Below are 17,126 nucleotides of genomic sequence, written 5' to 3' on the forward strand. Positions count from 1 at the left end.
TAATTACAATTGCTACTAAAGTAAATATCGTTGTATCTATATATTCTATTAAAAAAGAAGCAGTCTTGATAAATCTACTTATAAAAGTTGTTTGGACCTATTTATTAGAATTTAGTTAGACACATTATTTAATCTCTACACATAGCATATCCTAAATAATATAAGGGAATAGTTATAAATGTAACAGATTGTTTAGGCCTATTTCCCTGCATTTTAGGAAAGATCAGTTAATTGCAATATTTACACAACTATATTTATAAATAAAATCTTCTACGATTGCCAAGGAAAAACGAATCTTATAAAATAATTATCTTCTGCAATTCCTGCACGTTTAAATAAAAGTAAAATATTTATTTTAATATTTTACTCAACCATTGCATTCTAGTATATCACTATTTCAGTCCCAAAGCCATAAATAGCAGTATAACATATTTATTAATAAGATCATATTCAATGATATTTTATACAAAAATAACCATAAAAAAATATTTTATCACCCAACGTCATGATTGTTATGTTGCAACATATATACTATTAAAGCAGGATCCTATTTTAAAAATTTAGGATTCTACCCTTGGATTTTAATCATATTTACAAAATAATAGAAATATCTCATATTTATGGTAACAAATAAATTTTCTTTACAAACCAAAAAAAACCATAAATGCTAATTAACTATTAGCATTTACTATATGTAAAGCTTTATCATATCCATAGCAAAAAAAATTTCGAAGAGATTTATTTTGTTGTTTTGAATAATTAGATATTTTTAATCATATGAAATATACTTAATTTTGTGGATAATAAATAAGTTAAACTAATATAATTTATTTATTAGCTACAAATTAATTGAATTGTTTTTTGTAGTGTATTTTCCTAATATGAGAAATAAAAAAATAATAAACTTTCCATTTTACAATTTTTATAGTTGAGTTTTATATGGTTGGAAAAATATATGCATCTAAGTAAATAAATAAATAAATAAATAATCATTAAAAGTTAAAATCTGCAAAGAATAATATTAAAATATGCAATGTGAAAGATCATTCATTTTTTCAACTTATATAGTAGTATTTTTATATAAGTGGAACAAATATATGCATCTAAATGATCAAATAAAATATTATCAATAAAAAATAAGATGTGCAAAAATAATATTAAAATATTTAATGAGAAAATATCTTTAATACAATATTTTTCTAAGCAATTAACTTCTTTAAAAATAATTTCATAAATATAAATATAAATTTTTTATATATCATATCTAATATCTATGATTATAACATAAACAATCAGTAAATTTTAAATGTATATGGTTATCATATATAAAAATACATAATCTTATAATTTAAAAAAAAAATTTATAATTAAAAAATTTGTAGAATTTTAAAAGAGAATTAAAGCGCGGGTCAAAATCTAGTACCATTATTAAAACACAGACGTTTGCTTGATTTACAGAACCCTTAACCGTTTGGTTTATTTAATAAACCCTTAAATTACAATACCATTACTAAACCAGAACATTTGCAAACCATCTAAATACAATATGTATTTTCCTTCATATCGGTTTATAACATTACTAAATGAAATGAAATTGTATTGTCTTTGATCGATCGTTCATCTTTTTCTAATGAATCAAATGAGTCAATAAATACATTTCTATATACCTATTAATAACTTTGCTTAACCATAGAATTCCATCGGTTTAATTTTCGTCTGCCAAATCAAAACCAGTGTTTATAAATTATGTAATTCAAAATCAAAACTATCTTAAACAATCAATATTATCACCAGAAATTATTTAATTCAAATTCAATAACTTTGAAAACTTAGGGCTGTTTTTATTTTGTACTCCTCTTTTAATAGATTAGATATTCTTTTTATAAAAATCAAAACAATATTATGATTTTATTTTCTAATTTTACACAGTTTCCTTTAAAAATATCAAAACAACATTATGTCATAATGATTTTTTACGGTAAACACGATTTTCCGGTTTTGGCGGAAAAATTCGATTTTGCGGTTTTGACGGGAAACTCGATTTTTGCAATTTTGGTGGGAAAACTCGATTTTGCGATTTTGGTGGGAAAACTCGATTTTGCGGTTTTGGCGGGAAAACTCGATTTTGCGGTTTTGGCGGAAAAACTCGATTTTGCGGTTTTGGCGGGAAAACTCGATTTTCTGGTTTTGGCGAGAAAACTCGATTTTTCTGGTTTTGGTGGAAAAACTTGATTTTCCGGTTTTGGCGGGAAAACTCAATTTATCCGATGGAACTCAGTTCAATCACCAAAACACCAAATGAGTCGCATAAACTCTCTTTCACGATGAAATGAAATTTTCCAATTTTTCCTCAAATTTTGGAAACCCTAGAATTTTTTATAATTGGGCCGCCCATGTCCATATTAACCAAATCCACAAACACCCATAAATTAAATAGTTTCCCAATTTTGACCATTTAAAGCCCATCTGGAAATATGGGTATAACTAATGGAAGCCCAAATATATTTGGACATGGACGCCCATTGGACAGCGAAAAATTTACACTTAGAGACACATTCTCACTTTCCATTTACACATAAAGACACTTCTTGCATGACAAACACTTTCTCTAGATGGTTTGTCATTTGTACTCTCAACTAAGCTACCAAAACACATTTCTATTTTCCTAACTAAACACAAACTCTCCTGTTACCAAACAAATAAAGTAAAAATATACAAAAAGGTTTATTCTCTCTCCTCTTTCGATTTACGATTGACTTTCAAAATCACTTTCCCAATTTTATGAACCCTAATCGTGACAATTCCCTTTCTTCTTCTCCTTCCTCTCCCTGCGACCGCTCTATTGACGTCACTGGTAGCGGAGGCGTCGCCGTCCGGCTCTGTTCTCTCGAATCCTATCTTCATCACCAAGCTCTTCTTACCTCTCGTTCCATCTCTCAGCCATGGAGTCGCCAAATCTCGTTCGTCAAATCAAAAGTGACGTCTCCAAAGTCACTGAACTCACCTCCATCAAACCCTCTGAGCTCCTCCGTGGATATTGAAGCCAGTTCCGGTAAGTGATTTTCATCGAAATCGGTGGCCAAATCCCCTCCTCACACTACACCTTCAGCTACAAAGGTTTTGGGTTCTTTGGCTTTCAATTTTTACGGTATCAGTCGCTGAAGCTTTCCCTTTGAACATCTTCCCCAGATTCTTCTTCTTTTTTTTTCATCCATAAAATCCAAAGCACAATGGGCTTGTGATTCTGTTTGCTTTAAAAACACCAGATTCTTCTTTTTTTTCACACAATGAGTTCGTGGATATGCTATGTGATGTTTCTATTAGAGATTTTACGGATGATGTAAGCTCTTGTTTGTTGACTATTATAAATCCTTCATGATTTTGAAGTGTTTACATAAGAGCCTCGTAATACAATCGGCCCTCTGTTTACTGAACATGCTATTTTTGTATGGTTAATTAAATTTAGGATGTGTTTTCACTCATGAAAACAGAGGAGAAGAGACAAAAGTTCACAAACTCTAGACTTTTTGTAAGTAAATCCGGAGAGATGTTGCATCCACATATTAAAACAGATATTGTGTTGCTTTGTTCTAAGGACACAACAAATCTGCAGCTGTCTGTTCATACTTTTTGTATCAATGTCCACAAATTTAGTCATACTGACTAAGAAAAGAAAAACCATTAAAAGCTTTGCTGGACGAAGTTACAACCTCCAACCTGTTAAAACAAGATTCGTCCACATTTTTTTTTTTGCTAAACTTTCTCAACTACGAACACAAACAATTTTTGTGTTAGAGTTTTTTAAAGTTTTTCACATTTTTTATCCATCCATGTCCAGATTTTTTTGTTTATATATTTTTCGTACATGTTTTTAGATTTTTCTCATCCACACTTTTTATGTCCATGCATTTATTTATATAAATTCTAAAATATATAAAATATATATATATATATGAAAATGGATCTTAAAATATAGAAAAAAATAAAATACAATTTATTGTAACAATTATACTTGTTTTGTGTATCGTAAAATCTGAGAAAAATCAAATCAAAAATAGAAAAGGAAATGAATAATAATAAAAATATAAAGCAATGGTCGTAAATTGACACTTTATCATGTACACCAATCTTAATAACTTCAGACGCCTAACTAGATAGAAAAAAACAAAATAAAACAATTACACTCATTTGTTTTCTGTCGCTGAGCAAAGGGTATTCATGTCAAAAAGACATCTAGGAAACCGTGAATGTATGTCTCCAGCACAACGTGTCTTATAGTGTCAAAAAAGAGAGAAATGTGTCTTACAGAGAAATCAACTCTTGGACAGCCCACCCATTTTACAGCTCTACATTATGATTTATTTTCCTAATTTGTCACAGTCACACAAATCAGTTAATGATTTCAATTAACTAAGAAATCATTATATTATGTATGTCCGACTTGCAAAACACGTTTTCCTTATTTAATAAAGTATATTCCCTCTGTTTCATAATAAATGTCATTTGAAAGCTTTGCACATATATTAAGAAATAAGTTATTCTTAGGTTCATCCTAGATCCTCTAGGATGAACCTCTAGGTTCACCATTCAATAGGATTTTATTATTTTATATTCAATATCTTTTAAGAAAATAAATAAAATATTATCAATTTATATTATATTTTTAAAATAAAAAGGTAAAAAAATAACTAAAATAGTAGTAACTACAGAAATGTTTTTAAAAAAAAATATTTTTGAAGTCGTCAGCAAAACACCTTTGGATAAATCTTAAACTCTAAATCAAAAACACTAAACCCTAAATTCTAAACCCTAAACCCTTGAATGTTTTAGTGTTTAGTATTTTTGATTTAGAGTTTAGGATTTATCCAAGGGTTTAGATTTTAGGAATTAAAGTTTAGTGATTAGGATTTAGGGTTTAGTGTTTGCTGACGACATTAAAAAAAAAATTTAAAATTATTTTTTCTGTAGTTGCTGCTATTTTTTTTTTACCTTTTTATTTTAAAAACACATTATAAGTTGACAATATTTTGTTTTCTTTTTTAAAAGATATCGAATATAAAATAACAAAATTTTATTAGTTGGTTGATATGATCATGGGAAGCAGTAAAGATGTACGTTCATTGTTTGACTCACATCTTCGAAACCACGAGGCTTCTACGCATGAAATTACTTGGAAAATGTGCTCAACTCAATTATGGAGCTCCTCGAAGAAGAATCAGATCAAACAGACTTCAGATGAAGGAGTTACGCAATTTACAAAATAGGTGATCTTCAGTTTATGCGAATTTGGACCTATGTGCATTCAATGAACAATTCCGACCAGCCCAGATGGAATTAAGCCACAAGCCCAATTGTTCTACAATCATGGTACATCAGAGAAGCCCATAAAAGTGGATTCAGCCCAAAAATATCAAAGGAAGACTGATTTTCGTCCAGATTCAAAATAGCATTTATTTAAATGTGTTTATCTCTCTTGCATGCAGAATAGAGTTTGAATTTCAACTCTCAAGTGGTGCTTCATGTTAGGATACTTTTATGGACGAAAATTACTTGTATTTCTCTATAAAAAGAGCCCAAAAATCATGAATAAGAATAAGTTTGTTTTTCAGTGAAAACTAGAGAAGTTTCTCTCTTTCAAGATGTGATGTCTTGTAATTTTTGGAACTCCATGTTCATGGTGTGTCATATCTATGTTCATGGCTGGTCTAGACGTATCATAGATCCTTTCACAGATCTTTGTGGCGTCTCTCAATCTATCTCTCTATCCATTCCTTGTTGGTGTGTCATATCCAGCAAGCTGTCAATTTATTTGGTGTGTAATATCTAGAGAATCGATCCACTGGTGAATCAAAGGAATTTCCGCAACCTTTGTTGTGCTATTCAATCCACATCCTTTGATCTTTGAGATTTCACAGTCTCTAGGATGCAAAGCTTATCCCCTCACCACCTTAGAGTGCATCATCCTTGGGAGGTTTACATTATTTGGTATCAAAGCAACACTCTAAGTCTGGTTTTATCATTCCATATGTCTATCATTTTCTCACCTATTCATCTTCTTTCAATCATCTTCTCATCTTTCATTCTCTATTTCTTTTTTTTTTCTTTCTTTCTATTTTTATAATTATTTCGTCAGAGAGAAAGTGCTACTAGATACTCTTCTTTTATACGAACCAGATTTGTGAGCAAATCTTTTTTTTAAGAGGAAGGGAATGATATGATCATGGGAAACAGTAAAGATGTACGTTCATTGTTTGAGTCATATCTTCGAAACAACGAGGCTTCTACGCATGAAATCACTTGGAAAATGTGCTCAACTCAATTACGGAGCTCCTCGAAGAAAAATCAGATCAAACGGACTTCAGATGAAGGAGTTACGCAATTTACAAAACAGGTGATCTTCAGTTTATGCGAATTTGGACCTATGTGCATTCAATGAACAATTCCGACCAGCCCAGATGGAATTAAGCCACAAGCCCAATTTTTCTACAATCTTGGTACATCAGAGAAGTCCATAAAAGTGGATTCAGCCCAAAAATATCAAAAGAAGACTGATTTTCGTCCAGATTTAAAATAGTATTTATTTAAGTGTGTTTCTCTCTTTTGCATGCAGAATAGAGTTTGAATTTCAACTCTCAAGTGGTGCTGCATGTTAGGATACTTTTATGGACGAAAATTACTTGTATTTCTCTATAAAAAGAGCCCAAAAATCATGAATAAGAATAAGTTTGTTTTTCAGTGAAAATTAGAGAAGTTTCTCTCTTTCAAGATGTGATGTCTTGTAATGTTTGGAACTCCATGTTCATGGTGTGTCATATCTATGTTCATGGCTGGTCTAGACTTATCATAGATCCTTTCACAGATCTTTGTGGCGTCTCTCAATCTATCTCTCTATCCATTCCTTGTTGGTGTGTCATATCCAGCAAGCTGTCAATTTATTTGGTGTGTAATATCTAGAGAATCGATCCACTGGTGAATCAAAGGAATTTCCGCAACCTTTGTTGTGCTATTCAATCCACATCCTTTGATCTTTGAGATTTCACAGTCTCTAGGATGCAAAGCTTATCCCCTCACCACCTTAGAGTGCATCATCCTTGGGAGGTTTACATTATTTGGTATCAAAGCAACACTCTAAGTCTGGTTTTATCATTCCATATGTCTATCAGTTTCTCACCTATTCATCTTCTTTCAATCATCTTCTCATCTTTCATTCTCTATTTCTTTTTTTTTTCTTTCTTTCTATTTTTATAATTATTTCGTCAGAGAGAAAGTGCTACTAGATACTCTTCTTTTATACGAACCAGATTTGTGAGCAAATCTTTTTTTTAAGAGGAAGGGAATGATATGATCATGGGAAACAGTAAAGATGTACGTTCATTGTTTGACTCATATCTTCGAAACCACGAGGCTTCTACGCATGAAATCACTTGAAAAATGTGCTCAACTCAATTACGGAGCTCCTCGAAGAAAAATCAGATCAAACGGACTTCAGATGAAGGAGTTACGCAATTTACAAAACAGGTGATCTTCAGTTTATGCGAATTTGGACCTATGTGCATTCAATGAACAATTCCGACCAGCCCAGATGGAATTAAGCCACAAGCCCAATTGTTCTACAATCTTGGTACATCAGAGAAGCCCATAAAAGTGGATTCAGCCCAAAAATATCAAAAGAAGACTGATTTTCGTCCAGATTTAAAATAGCATTTATTTAAGTGTGTTTCTCTCTCTTGCATGCAGAATAGAGTTTGAATTTCAACTCTCAAGTGGTGCTGCATGTTAGGATACTTTTATGGACGAAAATTACTTGTATTTCTCTATAAAAAGAGCCCAAAAATCATGAATAAGAATAAGTTTGTTTTTCAGTGAAAATTAGAGAAGTTTCTCTCTTTCAAGATGTGATGTCTTGTAATTTTTGGAACTCCATGTTCATGGTGTGCATGGCCGGCCTTGAGGGGAAGCCATCCAAGCCAAGGATTAGGGCATCCAAATTAGTGGGGCATATGTTTAAAAAAAAAAAATTATTAGTATGTAGTATATACATAAAAAAAAAATCTGTAGATTATTCTGTTAAAATATTATCTATTGTGCATATTTAGTTATTATAAGATTTGTCAAACTTTTTAAATATATTAGTAAAATTATATTTTAGGTTGAATGAGTTGGCTATATTATCAATTGAGACTGTTATGGTCGAAAAACTTGACTATAAGAGTTTAATGGATGATTTTGCAGAAAAAAATGCAAGAAGATCTATATTTCAACAATAAGTGTTTTTATATCAATGTTTTTTATAAACATATTATGAAATCTGGTTTTTTTAATGAAAATTTAAGTTACTTTTAATACTGTTTTGTGATCTTGATAAAACATGTACGAGGGCATAGTTTTAAATTTTGATTGGGGCAATATAAAAGGTTGGTCCGGCACTGATGGTGTGTCATATCTATGTTAATGGCTGGTCTAGACTTATCATAGATCCTTTCACAGATCTTTGTGGTGTCTCTCAATCCATCTCTCTATCCATTCCTTGTTGGTGTGTCATATCCAGCAAGCTGTCGATTTCTTTGGTGTGTAATATCTAGAGAATCGATCCACTGGTGAATCAAAGGAATTTCCGCAACCTTTGTGTTCTATTCAATCCACATCCTTTGATCTTTGAGATTTCACAGTCTCTAGGATGCAAAGCTTATCCCCTCACCACCTTAGAATGCATCATCCTTGGGAGGTTTACATTATTGGTGAACCTCTAGGTTCACCTTAGGGGTAAATTCAAGAATAAGTCTTAAGAAATCATCTAAAAAATCTATGTTACCCTTTGTTCACATATTAAATAAATTTCTCTTTATAATTAATGCATTAAAATAATAGGGATAAAACTGAACTTTCATTTAAAATTTTGCATTGAAAATACAAAACAACATTCTTTATGTAACAAAAATAAAATCTTAAAACGACACTCTTTGCGAAATGGAGGAGTATGATGTTTTCAATAAGATTAAATAAAAAAGGAATAGATATTTAATAATTTAAACCAAATCATTTATTAGTTTTTCCAATTCAACCAAATTTTCCTATGGGCAGTATATATATATTTCTTCTATTTTATGTCAAACACATATCAAAGAAAACCGAAATCCTAAGAATGCCTATGGTCACAGCTTTTACTCCTCTCACAAAATTTCTTCCTTTCAAAAACAATTGGAGAGTTCAAATGAAAGGTTTACATTCATGGAAGCAAAACACATCTCTTGGAGGTGATACTTTTTCAGAAATATTTATAGTATAAATTAATAAAGCACTACAATTATACTTAATACTCTAATATTTTACACTTTAGAGTATTGATTTACCAAGTCAAAGCAATAAAAATACTATAAAAGAATAATACAATTGCATAGTTTATAAATAGACACTAAACAAACTAAATAAGATACACCAATGTTAAAACTCAATAACCTATGAATCGGTAACATGAATGTTTATACAAGTGAAAATATATACTTACAAAAAACAAACACTTGTGCGGGCGCGCAGGTCAAAAGCTAGTTGTTCTTATTTCTTTGGATCTCCTAGTTAGAATCATGAGATTGTACAAAAAAAAAATTGTTGTTATAAAGTTAACATTTCAGCAAAAAAAAAAAGCAAAAAAAAAAATAGTAAATTAATCGGTCATCTAGAGATAAACATAACAACATATATATACAAGTATGTAAGTTCTCTTGACGAATGACGATACTCGCAGTGACAAGAGCAAGACGTATCGTCCAATAGGCACGAACTCCTAAAGTATAAAACGAATAATATGTGCTGAGTAGATAAATACGTAAAAATATTAATGAATAAACAAAAAACAAAAACATTGACTAACCAAACAAAATCTAGACGTATTTAGATTTTAGAGTTGATATGGATGTTATGAATTATACTTTTTAACCAAGAAAAAAATTTAGGTGGCGGCTTATGAATGCATGAACAGAGACGAATACATAATGTGAAAATAAAAAATTTTAAAAAAAAAATTCAAGCAAAAATTTCAAGGAAAAAAATTTCGTTGACAAAAAAAAAGGAATAAAATTCCCAATTTTAGATTTCCATTTATTAAAGAATGACTAGCTTTAGTTGACAAAAAAATGGGAATGACTACTTTCCTTTTATCGATGACGGTGAATTACAAAAATACCACTTTCACTAGCTTGCAGACCAAGTCGAAGGGTATTTTCTTTAACTAATAATATCTTTACACACGACTTTTTCTTGGATTCATCCCCTAGGGTGAACCTTTAGGTTCACCAACCAATAGAAAGTTGTCATTTTAGATCTAGTATCTTTTAATTAAGGAAACAAAATAACTTGCCAAATTATATTATGCTTTTAAAATAAAAATAAAAGATTAAATAAATAAACATAACAATAGTTCTAAAAAAATATTATTTAAAAAAAATATTTGTTTTTAAAATTTAGAGTTTAGTGTTTAAGATTTATAATTTAGAATTTATCCAAATGTTTAGTGTTTTTCCAAGGGTTTAGGGTCTACCTAAGGGTTTAGGGTTTACCCAAGGGTTTAGGGTTTTCCCAAGGGTTTAGGGTTTAGGATTAGAGTTTAGGGTTTAGTGTTTTGTTGACAACATGTTTAGTGTTTTCCCAAGGGTTTAGAGTTTACCTAAGGGTTTAGAGTTTAGGATTTGAGTTTAGGGTTTAGTATTAGAGTTTAGGGTTTAGTATTAGAGTTTAGGGTTTAGTGTTTTGTTGACAATATTTCTTTTTTTTTGAATTCGTTTTTATATATTATTTTTATTTATTTTTAAATTTTATTTTGAAAAGATAATATAATTTGCCAAATTATTTGGTTTCCTTAATTAAAAGATACTAGATCTAAAATGACAATTTTCTATTGGTTGGTGAACCTAAAGGTTCACTCTAGGGGGTGAACCTAAGAATAACTCTTTACACACCCGACCTCGTTCCCCTATAAATACCAAACCACCACAAGTGAAACAACACAAACTACAAAGAGAAACACACAAAAGTGAAGTCAGTCAAATTCAATTCAAAACAATCAACCATGGTTGCAAGAAGTGAGAATCTTGATCGGACTGTGGAAGGTACGGCGGGAAATAACGAAAAACTTGAGAGGACGGTGGAAGATAAGGCGGCGAACTGTCTGATGCTGTTATCAAGAATTGGGGAAAACGGCGGAGGAGGCCGAGAGAGTCGTGTTTACAGATGCAAAACGTGTATGAAAGAGTTCTCATCGTTCCAATCTTTAGGAGGCCATCGCGCAAGCCACAATAAACACGTTAACAACAGCAGCAGCGACGAACAGTCGTCACTTTCTTCGGGATCCATCGCTAAGACCAAGAGGAAGACCACGAACACAACAAGGTCGCATCCTTGTCCGATATGTGACGTGGATTTTCCGATAGGACAGGCTCTTGGTGGTCACATGAGGAAGCATAGGAACGAGGAAGAGGCTAGCGGCGCGTTGGTTACACGCTCTTTTCTCCCTGAGGCGGCGACTTCGATGATTACGACATTGAAGAAATCGAGTAGTGGGAAAAGAGTTGCGTGTTTTGACTTGGGGCCAGATTCTGTGGAGAGTAGCATCAATTTGAACTTGGAGTTAGGAAGTAGTATGTACTGATTTTCCATATTCATCTGGATATAGTTCCTATTCCTTAGTTTTATATATAGAGTAAGCTAGCATCTTGATTTTGCATAGAGTTGTTGTATATGGGATATGATTTTACATGAAAGCTCGCAGGGTTGAGATATGAATGTTGCAGTAGTTTTGAAACTAGAATATAACCGTTGTTACAGGTCTAGTTGTTATGGTTAACCACAACTGAATTTGAAAAGTTTCATGATCACTGACAATTCAGAACAGATGTTTGTATTTGAGTAATGTCAATGGGAAAAGCTACTGCGTAATCAAATATAGTTTTTTGTTGGAATAAAAAAGAATAGCATACATTTTTGTATTTGTTATATTTTAAAAAGTTTAAAAATATATTTGTGATCAATGGTTGGAAATTTTTTTCTAATAACTATACAAATGATGATGGGTTTATATTTGTGATAAATATACGATCTTGATCATTAATATATTTATAATCATCTGTCAAATTGATTTACTCTAAATAACAAAAACCTAATATCATCTGGACGACGATATCATGCACTAATGCCTTTTGACTGATTTACTCTAAATTTTTACAACAAGTCGATAACAAATGAAACTTTATAAAATTAAATATTCATGCTTTTGAGAAGAAAAACCACATGTACATTTCATTCTGGATCATGTAAATATTTTTAAACACGACGATATCATGCTTGGACTAATGCCTTTTGACTGAAAATATTAAAATCAATGCATCACATTTTAGTGGATTTTTACAATTGTTGCAAGTCGATAACAAATGAAACTTTTATAAAATTAAATGATTCAATGCTTTTGAGAAGAAAACACACATGTACATTTCATTCATTTATAATGGATCATGTAAATATTTTTAAACATCAAATTTCACTCTGTGCAAGGTACGGTCTTATCCTAGTCTAATATTTGTTTGAGTCAAGCATATAACGATTTTGCTTCTCAGTATCGTAAACATCACACGTAAATAATGGTTTCAAAAATTGTAAAACTAAAACTGACTAAGCTAAAAATTCTGTAAAAAATATATATATAATTATATATTAATTTTCGGTTGAGAAGTGGAAGAAACTCTGAAAGGATAATGGATTTGCAAGTGTCGGATTGACCTGGACCAGGGCAGGCTATCAAGCCCATAAAAACCCTAAAATGAAGTGCAGTTATAAAAGAAAACCCTAAAATAGTGAGGGGAAGTCGTGGCTTTTATTTTATCTATACCTATTATCTCTCCATCGGCGTTTGCAGACCGGAGGTGGGTGATTTTCAGTCTGTTTAATTTGTTTGCCTCAGTGTTGAACTATGTTAGGCTTAGAAGAGAAAGAGATGATGATGAAGAAGGTGAGGAAGGCGACGCCAGAGTTGGCGACCTCTAAAACGATCGTGTGGTGGGACATGGACAGCTGTCCGCTCCCAAATGGTTATGAGCCAAGTCGAGTCGGTCCGAGAATAGACACGGAGTTGAAGAATCAAGGTTACAATGGTCCGCTCACCATAATTGGCATTGGTAACCTGGAAGGAGTCCCTCATGACTTTCTGAAAGCGCTCTCTTCCGGTGGAGTCGTTATTAAACAGCTTCCACTAGGTAAAAAATCAATCTCTCAAAAAAAATTGAAAATCAGAGTTTAGACTCTCAACTGGCATTCAGGATCCGACATGATGAGCTGTGTGCGCCGTGCTTTGTTTTCGAGAGAACCTCGTTTTGAACCTCCCTTGTCAATGATGCTCATAACTGCCGTCCATGCCGAGCTATTGGAAGATGTCATTTGCGTGTTTTTTAATCGTGGCCCCCGTTACAATCTTCTGCTGGCTTTTACAGCCGTTACCGAACATGCAGACCCAGAGCCTCCAACCCTACTAGTCGACAACTTTGGTGGAGAGTGGGTCTGGGATAGGCTTGGCTTACTGAAAGGTTGTTTTGTCTTCTCCCTCTCTCTCTCTCTCTCTCTCTCTACCTCTACACCACCAAATTATTATTAGTTATGCTGTTGTTGTTTCTCCCCTACAGATCCAGGGTCTCCCAACTATGATACCAGAAGACAGGACACAGGCTGTGAATCGCATTGTTGCGGATTATGCGACGATTTTTCTTCCGACAGCTTTGATGATTTCAAAGCCCACCTCGACAGTCCCCAACATGCAGATAAGGTAAAGCATCCTTGCCTCCTCTAAATTTAAGTACAAATTTTTCATCCTCTTATCTCCCGTTTTCCTTTTCATTCTAGATGCATGAGTATCTTAGTTACCTTGCGGGAAGGTTTAATCGGGTCTTAGAAAATTTTGAGTCCGCCGTTAGGCTTCAAGAGGCAAGTTTTTCTTCTTTTCTTCTTCTTCATTCTTATTATAATACCAGAGTTGTTTTTTCACATAGAGATAATATCTAATCTCTGACTACTGTTTCAGTCTTATCTTGCAAAAGTGGAGGCAAAAAGGCGAGAGTTTGTAACGTGGTTCGGCTTGTATGATTCTGATGATGAGGATGATACTCCCAAGCCTCAGAAGGCAAGTTAGAGTTTCTTTTTTTTAATACATAAATATAAATTTTTTTCTCCATAAAACAACTCGTCAGCTCTACTCATTATTTTGTACAGTCCAAAAGGAGCCGCTTGACGAAGCCTAACTTGGCAAGTTTTTTTCTTAACCAAACATTCTTTACTTTCAAAATCAAAACCTGATTTCTCATTAACAACTGTATGATTGCAGGGGAAAAAATTCAAGGCCGCCTTTCTTTGCAAGGCTTCCTCTCTTAAGAAGAACGCTACTGCCAAGCCCAAGAAGCCATCAAAGGCAAGTTTTTCTAACAAATCTACTGATTTCTCATTAACGACTTTGACTTGCAAAGACATTTTACATCTCTTTTTTCCCTTGGTTGTTTGCAGTCAAAAAAGTTGGCTATTGCAGAAGAAGCTGAGTGTTCCCTTCCAAAGAATGCTGCTACTACCATGTCCTCTTAAACATTTTCCTGCCTTGTCTCTTTGTTGTTGTAAATACTTTGCTTCCATCCGTATTACTGCATTGTTTATTTGCTTCCATATATAAAATTTTAATGGGTTCGCGAATTGGGCTTTTGCCCGACATAATACAGTAAATTAAAGAATAATGGTCAAAAAATTGTATAAAAGGGCTTCGAACCAGAGAAAAGGTGGGGTCAATGAACTAAAAACAGACCAAACAAGCCGACGAACTTTCAGCCAACAACATGGTTGCGATATATATATTTAACCTCCGTATCCGCCTCTGAAGCTATAAGAAGAGGTGATAACAATGTTTGCATACCTGATCCGGATTGGCCGTTGATTCATTACGTACTGCTTATAAAAAAAAAAGATAATAAGCCCATAGAAAGTTTATATAAAGTTAAGTTTTAAGAAACCCTAAATGGTACGTACTGCTTATATATCTACCAAGAGTCGGTCCTAGGAATCTTTGGGCTACAAGCCAAATAATTTTTTTTGGCCTGTTAAATATTAGAAATAAAAAAAAATTGTAAAAAATGTAGACAGAAGATCTCGAACCCATGACCTTGTCAAGGTAACTATAGCACCATCACCAAATTAGCTGAAGAAACGTTCAACAAAAATGCGGCCGGCATTTTTGATAATATCTCACTGCCGGAAGCACGTGCTTTGTACGCTTCCGTTAAGGGTCGGCTCTGTATCTACCTCTGTCGGCGTTTCAAATCCAACGTTTCAAACCTTAAAGTGATGATTGTTTGCATGGTTTTTATATTTTAGTTTTTGGTTTTTGAATTTTAGTTTTTAGTTTTTAGATTTTGGTTTTAGTTTTTAGTTTTTGAATTTTCTGTAGATTTTAGTTTTTCAAAAAGCTTGATTGGTGACATTAGATTTGGTTTTTGTGTTTTTGAACTAAAATATATTATAAATATAAAAAATTTCTTCTAAACACCATTAAAAACAAAAAAATTATTATCACTAAAATAAATAAACTTATATTAAAAGTTTATAAAATATATTATCGAATAAAAACTAATGGCTATATTTAAAATAACTTTAATTATATATCTTCAAAACAATTAATAGCTAATATAGTAAAAAAAATAAAAAAAAATTAAATTTAAAATATGGTAAAAATAGAATGACTATTTAATAAATGTATAATTCTTATAATTAGCAGTTATAATTAATTTAATAGTATGAAATATTATTTACATAATTATAAAACTAATTTAGCTAAACAAAACTCCAATAACTTCATTTTAAAAAAATATTTTTGTGGAACTCGAAACTACATGAATATAATCATCCACCATTTTTCATTCTGAATAAATTATAATTTTATTTTTCATATTTTTCATTTTAGTGATTTATTGGATAGTTTAATTGATAACATAATGGTAAACAAATGTGTGGGAGTTGAGAAAGGAGATAAACATGGAATAACTATAAAAAAAAAATAAGAAAAAAAAGATTGTAAAAGAAAATCTAATTATATAAAAAAATGTTGGAGTCTCTCCTGCTTTGCCACGTCAGAAAGTCGAAGTCCATAGTGTTGACACGTGTCCGCGTACGCAGCGTTTCATTAAACGTAAATACAATTTGTTTGGGCTTTTATTATATCTGGGCTTTCATGTTGTACGTATAAACCCAAGTATGTTTCCAGTTTTATGTCTGCGTAAGAAGACGTCACTGCCGCGTCGATCCAAGTACAGGCCACCGCCTCTTACCAGAAGAGGTGTACCGGTCTAAGCTTTCATTGGATCTCCGTCATCTACGTTCTCATTCACTCCATTAAACCACCACCTTCATTAACTCGCATTCAATAGCACCTTCACCCTCCTCGATGGTTACAAAAGTTATTCTATAAATAATGAGGTAAGCTTCGCCGAAATTCATCAATCATCATAATACTTTGCTTCAGTATGGAGATTTCTTCATAGAAATAATTGTTGTTATTAGTCTCTCTGTTTTATTCCCTCTTCTCTCCTCATACGTTCATCATTACATTACTTCGTTCGTCCCACACTTTCAAAATTTTAGGATCTATCTTTGAAGTGGTAATCAAAGTTGAAAATTTGATTAACGGATCAAATACAAAACCAGGAGAAGTAGCTTGGAAGAAAGAAAGGAGTATGAATTAGAGGGAGAAGAAACTGAGACAGAGCATCAGCAATTCGGATGGAATTAAGACCAAACGTTTTTTTTTTGTTCTCAAAAGTAGTCAAGGTTGTTATTATTATGTTGCTGTATCAATGGCGAGTTATACGATGGTCTTTGGTGGTCTTTGTGGACTAAGTTAAGAATAACGCTTCTGTTGGTGTGTTAATGGCGAGTTATACGATGGTTCCAGCTTCTGCCCAAGGTTTTGCCGTATTATTTTCCGAGTTCACCCTTAAAACAACTCAAACGTCAAAACAGGATATATGTAGGGAAACAAGATAGAAAAAAGAGTCGGAGAGATTTGGAAAACAAATATTTTTTGCAGGACTTACGATGGGAAGTCGTAGAGACGCAAA

The 17,126-nt window shown here is 32.4% G+C and overlaps 3 protein-coding genes and 1 long non-coding RNA gene across 5 annotated transcripts in view; 3 read left to right on the top strand and 1 right to left on the bottom strand.

Annotated features, from left to right (window-relative positions):
* The window catches only part of LOC103873306, a 728,778-nt gene that overhangs the window by 164,603 nt on the left and 547,049 nt on the right, over positions 1–17,126 (bottom strand). The gene's annotated exons all lie outside the window — the stretch shown is intronic.
* Positions 4,908–10,065, top strand: LOC117125872. The gene is made up of 2 exons (XR_004448330.1): positions 4,908–7,112; positions 7,261–10,065. It is a non-coding gene; the product is annotated as an uncharacterized LOC117125872 (long non-coding RNA).
* Positions 10,650–11,978, top strand: LOC117125870 (zinc finger protein ZAT8-like). Its single transcript, XM_033272653.1, has one exon. It carries the CDS (start codon positions 11,063–11,065, stop codon positions 11,639–11,641), a length of 579 nt encoding a protein of 192 aa, XP_033128544.1. The 5' UTR covers positions 10,650–11,062; the 3' UTR covers positions 11,642–11,978.
* On the top strand, positions 12,584–16,936 carry LOC103873391. Of its 2 annotated transcripts, XR_004448329.1 has the most exons (7): positions 12,584–13,238; positions 13,302–13,565; positions 13,662–13,801; positions 13,879–13,959; positions 14,057–14,159; positions 14,245–16,485; positions 16,714–16,936. XR_004448329.1 is itself a non-coding variant. In XM_033272646.1 (6 exons), exons 1-6 carry the CDS (start codon positions 12,956–12,958, stop codon positions 14,271–14,273), a joined length of 900 nt encoding a protein of 299 aa, XP_033128537.1. In that variant the 5' UTR covers positions 12,584–12,955; the 3' UTR covers positions 14,274–16,936. The 2 variants fall into 2 exon arrangements, 1 of the variants encoding a protein (XP_033128537.1); XM_033272646.1 differs by having other exon boundaries at positions 14,245–16,936.

Source organism: Brassica rapa, chromosome A06 (genome assembly GCF_000309985.2).
Source record: "Brassica rapa cultivar Chiifu-401-42 chromosome A06, CAAS_Brap_v3.01, whole genome shotgun sequence".
NCBI lineage: Eukaryota > Viridiplantae > Streptophyta > Magnoliopsida > Brassicales > Brassicaceae > Brassica > Brassica rapa.

Excerpts from the sequence above, each read along its gene's own strand:
- LOC117125870 (XM_033272653.1), top strand. The coding sequence starts at position 11,063 with ATGGTTGCAAGAAGTGAGAATCTTGATCGGACTGTGGAAGGTACGGCG.
- LOC103873391 (XM_033272646.1), top strand. The coding sequence starts at position 12,956 with ATGTTAGGCTTAGAAGAGAAAGAGATGATGATGAAGAAGGTGAGGAAG. Across the intron at positions 13,239-13,301 it reads TATTAAACAGCTTCCACTAG|GATCCGACATGATGAGCTGT; the intron begins GTAAAAAATCAA and ends ACTGGCATTCAG. Across the intron at positions 13,802-13,878 it reads GTCCCCAACATGCAGATAAG|ATGCATGAGTATCTTAGTTA; the intron begins GTAAAGCATCCT and ends TTTTCATTCTAG.